Source organism: Helianthus annuus, chromosome 12, assembly GCF_002127325.2.
Source record: "Helianthus annuus cultivar XRQ/B chromosome 12, HanXRQr2.0-SUNRISE, whole genome shotgun sequence".
Taxonomy (NCBI): Eukaryota; Viridiplantae; Streptophyta; class Magnoliopsida; order Asterales; family Asteraceae; genus Helianthus; species Helianthus annuus.
In genome coordinates, this window is record NC_035444.2 from 53257189 (window position 1) to 53268499 (window position 11311).

General features: G+C 39.9%; 1 protein-coding gene across 1 annotated transcript; it reads right to left on the reverse strand.

The window, feature by feature from the left end:
* Nucleotides 1-2654: 2654 nt before the first annotated feature.
* On the reverse strand, nt 2655-5228 carry LOC110895002 (cytochrome P450 CYP72A219). The gene is made up of 5 exons (XM_022142259.2): nt 4929-5228; nt 4583-4803; nt 4239-4483; nt 3456-3840; nt 2655-3175 (listed from the first exon to the last, which is right to left on the reverse strand). The coding sequence occupies exons 1-5, from the start codon at nt 5185-5187 to the stop codon at nt 2750-2752; spliced, it is 1536 nt and encodes a 511-aa protein (XP_021997951.1). The 5' UTR covers nt 5188-5228; the 3' UTR covers nt 2655-2749.
* Nucleotides 5229-11311: the final 6083 nt, after the last annotated feature.

An 11311-nucleotide genomic window follows, 5' to 3' on the forward strand; every position in this document is an offset into this window, starting at 1 on the left:
TGTGTGCGAAGATTAGTCATATTATCGCAGCTAACCCCGGCGTGTGTGCGAAGATCAGTTCTATTAGTATCACTAGTCTAGTAGTATCTTATCAATAACCTTCCTCACCCGAGGACCATATCATTAAGTTCCATTAGCTAAGTAAGTACAAGTAAATCATCCAAACCCATTCCCACCCTGGGAACCCCATGCCTTGGCTGTGTGAACTCACCTTGGTTTGCTCGGTATGCTAAGTTATGTGCTCACAGTTAATCAATCAAGTCCTAGAGTGCACGTATACGTAATCAGTTTATATTCTCGAAGTTCATGCATGCACATACCATCGTATAAAATACCACATAAACAATTACCAAGTAGCACATAGCACGTATTCTGAATCATATAAGTCATGCGTATCAGCTAACAGTTGTTTATAATTCCGGTTAATTTTTAACAGAAACTAACCAAGTTATTGTGCAGATTAACCAATCGGCGAAACACCCTTGTTTCGCCGTGAATCCTTTTTGACGAAACGCCCTTCGTTTCGTCGTGACATCTCTCGGCGAAACACTCTTAATTTGCCAGGTTTGTTTCGTCATAACAATGTGTTTCGCCGATGTCCTTGATTCGTCGAACTCTTAACTGTTTTAGCAATTAACAAACAATATCAAAAACCTAAGTGCCTAGTGGCCGACATCCATCAACCACCGCCATTCCCCATTGGACCGGCATATCCCTCAGCCGATTAAACCCTCCCTTATCGTTTATTGCCGACAACCCCTCATGCACCAACTTTTGATGTAATGGTGCCACTATTTTGATTGGACCACTATTTGTTCCAACCGATTATTGAACCAATGGCACACCAACATTTACCACACATAGACTCACAATTTTAATTACCTACAACTGACAAATCACGTGCACTACTACGCATGATGGACGACAATTTTTATGACCACCGCTTGGTGTTATTGGACCAATTAAATCGGTGGGTTTGACTACTACACACCAATAATCATATCAAAGAATATTGTAAAGGATAATTGTGATATCAATGCTAATCGGAGAGGTGTTATTGGACCGAAAAGAAAACATGGCAGTCAACAACTATCATATCAATCCTCATCACAGACAACATGCAAGCATAACATTCAAATAATCGTGTTAACACATAATCGGATAATAGTTTGCACTAACCACAATGAACAAGGGAGTAATTCTGATCGTTCTTTGAGAATCACGAAGTTGCAAGGCTGCCGTCAATAGGGGAGGAGTCTAGGGTTTAAGTATTTTGATAACCGTTTCCCCTAATCTAATATATATATGTTTACGCATAACAGTTTGGGTCGTAACTAGGCCTCGACGGATTGGCGGGTCGGCGAAACAAAACCCCATTTCGTCGAGTAGACTTATGGCGAAACATATTTTGTTTCGTCGGGTTGTTCCACACTTAAGCAGTTAAGTTCATGAAATCAAACTTTACACATATTTAGCACATAACAACTCAACATTCATTTCAACTTATAATTCAACTTTTAATTCAACGTACAATTACGAGTCAAACAAATCAAACACTAAACAGTTAACGCGTAATGAATGCGAGAGTGAAATGTCAGAAACTCGAGTTGTCACATTATCCCCAACTTGAATGAAATTTCGTCCTGGAATTTAGCATGCGGTTACTGAGGAAGCTAGGTGAGTTGTATCGTTCAATGGTTTTCCTGGGGTGTCACATCATCCCCCCGTTGATTTGGAATTTCGTCCCGAAATTCAGTAGTAGCTTCAGCCTCAATAGTGGTTGCATTGGTTCCGAATAACTGGGGATACTTGAGTTTCATTTGATCTTCACGCTCCCAGGTGAACTCTGGGCCGCGACGGGAGTTCCAACGAACTCGAACAAGAGGGATTCTCGTGTTCTTGAGGACCTTAACATCCTAGTTCGTGATTTCAACAGGTTCCTCGACGAACTGCAACCGCTCGTCGATAGTGAGCTCCTTCAAGGGAACTATGAGGGTCTCATCTGACAGGCACTTCTTCAGATTCGACACGTGAAAAACATTGTGAACTGCACCGAGTTCAGCTGGTAAGTTTAGTCTGTAGGCCACTTTGCCTATTCTTTCTGCGATTTCGAATGGTCCGACATACCTCGGATTGAGTTTGCCCCATTTGCCAAAACGAACCACACCCTTCTAGGGTGAGACTTTGAGTAAAACCCGGTCCCCGACCTGAAATTCCAATGGCTTCCTACGCTTATCCGCGTAGCTTTTCTGACGGTCACGAGCTACCGCCATACGTTGTCGTATTTGTGCAATCTTTTCCGTGGTGTCCACTATGAGTTTTGGACCCGTGATCTGACTATCCCCCAACTCTGCCCAACAGAGAGGTGACCGGCATTTACGCCCGTACAATGCCTCAAATGGAGCGGCTTGAATGCTGGTGTGATAACTGTTATTATACGAGAACTCCACCAAAGGGAGATGCTTTTCCCAGCTGTTGCCGAAATCAATAACACATGCCCGAAGCATGTCTTCTAGTGTCTGAATCGTGACCGCTTAATTTAAGGAGTCACTTGATCATGACCACTTAATTTAGTCTGAATAAAATCTTAGTTACAGTTTATTACGGGGAATAGAAATATAATTTGAACTTAGCCAAAAATTAAAATATCTCGGTTATAACATTAAACATAACTTTTATTAAAGGCGACAACTTATTACACTCGCATAAACAAAGCAAAGTAGTAACATATGCATTTCATTTACATCAATTAAAGTTTATGTAGTATCAAATGAGCTCCATGCTGAGCTTCAAGAGTGACGTAGACGTGCGGGGCATGCGTATACGATGGTGATAGTTCCAAGCGATAGCGTTTTAGAATCATTGCGAGTACCAGTTTTGCTTCCATTAAAGTAGAATTTTGCGCAATACATATACGTGGACCCACACCAAAAGGAACGTATGATGCCTGACCCTTAGTTACCTTCGACACACCATCAGAAAATCTCTCGGGCTTGAACTCCTTCACATCGTCACCCCATACGTCACGGTCATGGTGCAAAAGCATAATATGCAAATGTAACATAGATCCAGCAGGTAATGTTATGTCCCCTAATTTGGTTTCCTGATGTATCATGCGTTGCGTCATTGGCGCTGGTGGGTAAAGTCTAAGTACCTCATTTATAAACATGCCAAGCTGCAACACATAACGAATAAAATACTATAAGGAACGAAATTGACAAATGATGAAAAGGTAGACAACATCAAAGGACGGTGTCAGAATCAGAACTTTTTATCTATTGGCTACATCTAAAGCGTCAATTTCATGCTTTTTTACAAAAAAAAAAAAAAAAAAAAAAAAAAAAAAAAAAAAACCGTCATATATTTTTATAAAAAGTCCAAAAGTTTGTCATGGTGGGGGTGAGCGGACCATCCTGCCCATGGTTCTACTTCTTACAAATGATGAAAATACTTACGATTTTTAAACGATTCAACGCATCTTTGTCTGGTATGTTATCCCCAATGAATTGTGAAACTTCATCTCTAGCCTTGTCTTGCCAATCTGTGTGTTGGGCCAACAGCACCATACTCCAAACAAGAAAATTCAGTGTGGTCTCATGTCCTCCAACATAGAGAAACTTACACTCTTCGATAATTTCATCGATAGTTAAACCAGAGTTGTTATTCCCTTGTTCTTTTATTGCTTTAAAATTTGAATCCAGTAGTATGCCCAACAAGTCATCCTTCATACCTTCCCCTCGTTCCATCGCGATTATTCGATTGTCTATGTGACTCCTTATTAATGTCTTCAGTTCACGGTCAATTTCCCTCATCCTGTTATTTCTTTTTGTTGGTAACCAACTGCAAGCAGAAATGGAATTTTTGTGGTCATATTTATATCATTAAGACAACACAACATAAAGTATTAATCTTTTTATCTCCATTTATGAGAAGAAAAGAGTATTAGAGATAAACTTGAAAATAAGGTTTTCATTAAATTTGAAAATCCAGTAAATATGATTATCTTTTTGTATATAGGAAGATGTATTTGATTAGGTTTCCTTGTATTTTAAATGACAATTTTATCCGTTTTCAAGTTTATCTCTATCGGAAGTTAAACTAAATATTAATTAGGTACAATATTGTAAAATAGGTTTATGTATATAGGAAGATGTATTTGATTAGGTTTATTGATCTTGATCTTCAATTGCATCTCTATATTACCAACAATCTCTAATAAGAAGTTATGTTATACTCACCTTGTTCCAGGAATGTAGATTGATTGCCTAGTCTTGACAAGCAAGTCTACCTGTTCTATTAGTAGTTCAAATATTCTTTGGCCTTCCTCGAAGCTGCTACCGAATGCAGTACGCGAAATTACATCACACGTGAGTCTTTTAAAATAAGGCACAATATTCAGCTCACAAGAGCTTTGGGTCTTTAACATATCTTCCCATTTGTTAATCATCTCAGCAGTACACGTATAAAATGCAGGCACCATATGCTAAAAGGAAAAATATTATTATTTGATAATTTATTTAACTTTTTTTTTTTTTTTTTTTTGCTGTTATGGATATCCACAATTAAGACAATAAGAACAAACCTTTAGCTTCTCAACATGGAAAGCAGGATTCATGATTTTCCTGTGTTTGGTCCATTGATCAGCATCCTTGTTTACTAGACCTGTTTCTAGCAATTTTCTTAAAGGGTTTCCACCACTTGGCTTATGAAATTGATAGACATTACTCAAGATCTCCTTTACCAAAGCTGGTTCACTAAAATGCACAATTGGTGTGGGACCCATCCAGGTGAAGAAGTTTTTTCCTATACAGAAAACAAATGATATCTTTTGGGTTAATAATAGAAGATATATATGTTCACAATTCTATATCAAAATCCACATCACTACAAAAGTAACAAAATAGTATAACAATCACTATATCGTATACCATAAGCAGTAACCGCTTTATGCTCGTATGGCAAGACTCGAGGAAGGATATCGTCGTTTAGTTTTATGGGCTTTGATTTGGCCTCTACAGCCAACTTCACAATCTCTTGCAAGTCTCCCGAAAAGAATCTATATGAACTTCCCTTGAGGCCTTGCTTTCTTAAAAACTTTTCCATCCTCTTTGGTTTTAACCACAACCAATTAAACAATCCGAATGCACTCAATGCCAATATGATCACTATTACTCCACTTACTTCCATCTTGAGAGAGAACTTTGTGAACCTTGTGACAATATGATTAACAAACGGGGTATTTATTGGTGGGCAATGTTTGTTTACACTCCCTATACTTTGGCATAACTTATGGTTGCACCCCTTAATAGTTTTTCTTGAAGGCCCCAAATATTGACTATAGTATACCCAATTTCTTGAAGGCCCCAAATATTGACTATAGTATACCCAAAATATACAATCTTTTTAGCATGTTAGAAACATGATATTAATACCCAAAATATACAATCTTGAACTGAGTGAGTTTTACCTCATCGTGCCGTGCCGTCGTGCCTTTGGGCGAGTGTTCACGGGCTTCGGCCCTAGGTGAAGATTTTCCCCAATTCGAAAGCGAGTGTATCCTGATGTAGTGAATTTCGCCGGTACCTCATTTAGAGGATTCGTTTACCGTTAAAAAAAATAAAAACATGGTATTAATGTTGTATGACAATTGGTCTCTAAGCTCTAATGCTTAACGCCAACAATGTAAACAAGTTTGTACAATCTATTAGAAACCGTCCTTTTTCCTCAGTTGTAGCAAGGAATTTCTTTTTACGTGGCTCCAATTCCTAATCTACTTTTATTAACTATCGGTAGCTTCATTTCGCAGTATTTGAACCCTACACCTCTTAGAATGCTCAATGATTCGATGCTGACTTGCAATAAGAAACATCGTTAAGCTTAACAGTCGAGGGATCTTTTGAGTAAAGTAAATTTTTTGATGAATGTTTACTTTAGCTTTTTCTTATTTTTATTATTATTTTTTTGAAATGGAGTCCTCGAGTTGTTAGCAAGTTATCAAAGTGATGAGTGACGCCTTGTCGCAGATGTTGTTCCCCAAGATATACCATGAGTAGGGCTGTAAACGAACCGAACGTTCAGCGAACAATTCATGAACCGTTCGGAGATGTTCGTTCATTTAATAAACGAACGAACATGAACAAGAAATTTCGTTCGATTAGTTAAATGAACGAACATGAACAGAGGTCTCGTTCGTTCGATTGTGTTCGTGAACGTTTGGTAAGGTGTTCGTGAACGTGTTCGTGAACATTCGTTGATTTGCATTCGTTTATATTCGTATGTTTGTGTTTTAATTGAAGATCTTTGTACTTTCTTATATTTTATTTGTACTTTTTATATTATTAAACTTTTATTTATTTTATTACCCTAACAATTAAACTAGGAAACCCGCTTTCACCTTGTTTATGCATCATTTCCCTTTCATTTCTCATTATTTACATCGGCGAATACGATCGACCTCCGTTCCACAATAAGAGATTCAAGTTCGAGTGCTACTCTCTGGGCCATCTATCTTTATCCTTCGTCGCGTTCGCCAAATTTACTTTTGTTCGTTTGTGTTCGTGAACCGTTCGCAAACACGCTCATTTCCTTAATGAATGAACACCAACATAAAATCTCGTTCGGTAACTGTTCATGAATCGTTCGTGAACACATTTATTTCCTTAACGAACGAACACAAACAAGGCCTTGTTCGTGTTCGTTCGATTCGTTTACAGCCCTAACCATGAGCGATTATTATTTCCTTAAAGGAACATACTATGTAAAGGCTTTTAAGAGTTATTGTGTCTGCTGTTTTCATACGTAATGTTGATCGAGAAATTAGTCAGTCCAAAGGATGGTTCCACCATAAGTTTGCATAGTTGGTCCAAACATAAATGGGTAAATTAAAATAAAGGGTTAATGGATTTAAACACCCTCAATTATTGCCATTTGGCCGCTGGCACTCTCAACTTTGACTTTGGCTCCCATCACTCTCAACCTAACACTTGGGTTGCTGTGTCACCCCGTCGTTAAATAAACACTAACTGGGTTAGTTCTTTTTGCTGATGTGGGCATTTTGTCCAACGTGTCATACTGACGTAGCCTGTTTTTATGATGTAACATGCTGATGTGTATTTTGTTTTATTTTCAAATGTGTATTATTATTTTTTTTAATCTGATCCAAAATAAAAAAAATACATCATCTCCTTCTCCCAACATTTCCTTCTCCCTTTCTCACCACCGCCAACATAAACCCAGCCAACATCATCTCCTTCTCCCTTTCTCACCACCGCCACAACCAACCCAGCCACCACCTCCTTCTCCTTTTCTCATCACCGGCAACATCAACCCAACCACTACCTCCGCCCCCCTTTCTCACCACCACCACAACCAACCCAGCCACCACCTCCTTCTCCCTTTCTCACCACCGCCAACATCAACCCAACCACCACCTCCTTCCCCCTTTCTCACCACCGCCACAACCAACCCAGCCACCACCTCCTTCTCCATTTCTCACCACCGCCACAACAAACCCAGCCACCACCTCGTTCCCAAAATCAAAACTCGACATCGATCCACCAAATCCACGTCGTCAAAATACTAGCTCCTCTTCTCTCTCTGTCTCTGACTCCAGTCTCTTTCATTATCTCTCTCGTATCACATCTCTCTATCGCCTAAAAATCTAAATCTAAAAAAAGTAGTTGTCCACCACTAGCGATTGACCATCAGTGGAGGCACCGTCTTCGATTGACAACCAGTTGCAGTGCCGGGGGTTGATGTCGCAACCCCCGTCCCCCTACACAAATATGGGAACGGGCGGTCGCGGCCAGTTTCGGTGGTATCTTGTATTGTCTAATTTTGGCAGCGGAAATTTCATCAGGATCGTAGGTAGGAAATGTTTTATCAGAGTAGAATACCATACTTTCATAATATCAAACACATGGGATAAAACCCAAGTTTTCAGTACACACATTTTCATAGGAATAAATCCTATTTTTATTTAATAAAAACATCTATTTCTTTTTAGGTAAGTTTATTGCCACTTTTCCAAGCCTTCAGTGCTGTCCAGCTGGCTTCTATTTGGCTTTCACATTTTGTTACCTGAAACGTGTTTAAAAACATTTTGTCAGTGGGAAATACTGGTGAGTGAATCCCAGTTTAATCAAGTTTAAATAAAAACCATTGTACAGTATTGAGGGCGGTCTCGCAATTACATTTGTTTCCAAGTCATATCAATTACCACTCACGGTACTGTCAGACCCGACTTGTGGAAATGTTACCCCTCTCAGGGCAGTAACAAATTTTGTATACAAAACCCCAACATACCGACGATAATTGTATCCTTACAAATACTCAATAACTGCTTAATATATAATTAATCGTGTGAGGTTTTGTAAAAACAGTTTGCAAAAAGTAGATTACTCACATTGCTGTCTTAGGTTTTCAGTAAGGATTTCCTGGGAATAATCTATACACTACACAAACGCACACATGTTAGTATAATAACCCATTTTAACGTTAGTAATACCCTCCTCGAGACGGCATTCCAACGACTACGTTGGGCAGAACCACGACAGCTGTTACGGAACCCTAGATCAATCGGACAGAGTATCTAATACGTATCTAGGGGTTATGATGTAACACCCCGTGTTTCGAAAGTCAAAGTCAAAGTCAAGATTGAAGTCAAAGGAAAAAAATATTGCAAATTGCGATCTGTCTCTCCTTGCTCAATTCCTGTTTTGACTTCTTTGACTTGTAGATTAGTCTATTTTATTTTCGCTTTAGTTGTATTATGTGGAGTATCTATTAACAATCGCGTGGTAATCGATATTTATCGCATGTTTAGTCGCTTAATCGCTATCGCAAACGCACTCGCAACTCGAATCACGCATTTTGGTTATTGTTATACGTGTGTGTGTGCCTTATGTGTTACTTGTGTATGTTTAATTTATGTTATGTGTGATAATAAATCGAAACGCAATCGAACTCAATCGCAAACGCTAAACGAATACGAAATAAGGATGATTGTATGTTGATATAGTAGTTGGGATTAAAAGTAATTTGACAAGGAAAACTCTAACGCAACGAAACGCTCGCAATCGAAATCGAAACGGCAAGACTCGTCGCACTGAACACTCAAACAAGGAGACTGATCGACTAGGCGACCAGTCGATCGAGCAGCCGATCGATCGAGCAGTCGCTCGATCGGACAGCTGTTCGATCGGACCGCCTAACCGATCGACCAGCCCCCTCTCCATTCCTTTCCACTTTGGGTAACCCTATAAATACCCCTTGTCACTTTCAAACTTTCCACTTTTGGCAACTGACGTCCGACCAGCACTCTAACCTTGCTTTTTCTCCGATTTCTCGCAATTCCGGTAAGATCTCGTCCCTAAATCTTGTACTTCCTTAATCTACACGCACTCCTACACCTTTCTATCTTTTGAATCTTAATTTTTAACCGTGAAATCATCAAGATTCAAGGTGTTCTAGGATGACATCATCATGTGTTCTTGAAGAACTTCATGTTTTGGCCTCAACCCACCAAGAACAACTTAGATCTAACCGATTTCCACATAAACAAACAAAGATCTTTCATAGATCTAAACATATTCATAAGAAAAAGGATTGAAAGATGGTTATCCAACTTTCTTTCAACTCTTTTACACTCAATGCACTCAAAACCGATAGAATCGAAGCTTATGCCGACTTACTACTCATTCTTGTGGTTGCGTTGGCTCAAGATCCGTATTCTATCCACGAGATTCTCGATTCCGGGTTAACCAAGAACAATCGCCTTGGACCGGTGGACTTACTGAACTTGGGTGGTTCCTGTTCAATCGGGTCACTAGAGCTTAGGATGGGGTTCTGTTGGTTAGCACGATATCAACACATCTCGATAAAATGACAAACGATCAAAACAACCAAGTGTGGGACGAACAGGTCGACCAGGACGGAGTGCCGTTCGACCGGACTGCTGTCCGATCGAACAACCAATCCGAACGACTGGCCAAACCGAACGACTTGCACCTTGGTCCCACCTTAATTTTCCAATCAATCCTCAAGAGTTTTGGGGACACCGAACGGATTACCGCCCGATCGAGTTACCACTCGATCGACCGACCATCTGACTCCGTGGTGTTTCGAAACTTCAAACACTTAAACAATTTTCAACATATTCAATGTACTAGCGATGCCACCCGATCGAACCACCGTCCGATCGAGTAACAACCTGCTGTGCACTTGTTCTCGCTAAAGTGTCCAACCAATCGGGTTGTCGTCCGATCGAACGACCATCCGATCGACCGACCTGAAAGGTAGAGATACTCCTATGTTTTCTAAATGCTACAACGAAAACTTCAAAAGTCAAGCCATACTACACAAACACATCTTTCCCAAAGGAAGAAACAATCCACTCGAACGGCCATCCGACCGGACGACCGTCCGAACGGACTACCGCTCGCACGACTGGCTGTCCGATCGGATTACCATTCGATCGAACTGCTGTCCGACTCACTTGTACTTGCATCTTTTTACGCGTCGCTCATCGTTATGGTATTCAATCTGTTCAGGCTAACCCTACTCTCTAGCGCTCCTTTCAATCCATCAACCGCTGTGAGTATACTCGATCCCTTTTTGCTTTACGCACTTTTGGGTGTTACATACGTTACTTATACAAAATCACATCGAACACACTACGCAATACTTTAAACGCTAACCGCTATCGCATGTACACGTGACTTAATGAATGCTTGTTTGTTATGTTTACACATGGAATGTTGTCTACCTGCCTTAGCAACGATAGTACTATTAGTTTGGACTCAGCACCCGTTCACTCGGGGGTTGTTAAGGACAATTACCTACATGGCTCACAGTGGTGAGTATGTATCGCGAACTGCCTTTGGCAGTCAACCCGCAGTCATTGGTATCGATGTGTTCATGTCGATAACTAACATGCCTCATTTCACTCTGTGTACGTGCTGGTTATGCTTAACGCTTTCGAACTCTATATCCTATTATCAAACTTGTATGCTCACCTTTACACTATGTGTATTGACTTTTACTTTAACGTATCTGACAGGTGCTTAGGATGCTTAATTGCTTTCTGTGCTGTGAAATCGAGGCTAGGAAAGACCTAGGTCAACAATAAACAATTGTCTGTAGTAAGAATCTGAGTTGTCGGAACAGAACAATTTGACTAGATCTTTTCTTTTCTGTAATAATTGTATTATCATTTATAACATGGTATGGGACATGTTATTGACTTTTACTTTAACGTATCTGACAGGTGCTTAGGATGCTTAATTGCTTTCTGTGCTGTGAAATCGAGGCT

Coding starts and splice junctions, on each gene's coding strand:
- LOC110895002 (XM_022142259.2), bottom strand. CDS start 5,187: ATGGAAGTAAGTGGAGTAATAGTGATCATATTGGCATTGAGTGCATTC. Junction 4,484..4,582: donor TCCATGTTGAGAAGCTAAAG/GTTTGTTCTTAT, acceptor TTTTCCTTTTAG/CATATGGTGCCTGCATTTTA. Junction 3,176..3,455: donor CGTTGAATCGTTTAAAAATC/GTAAGTATTTTC, acceptor TATGTGTTGCAG/CTTGGCATGTTTATAAATGA.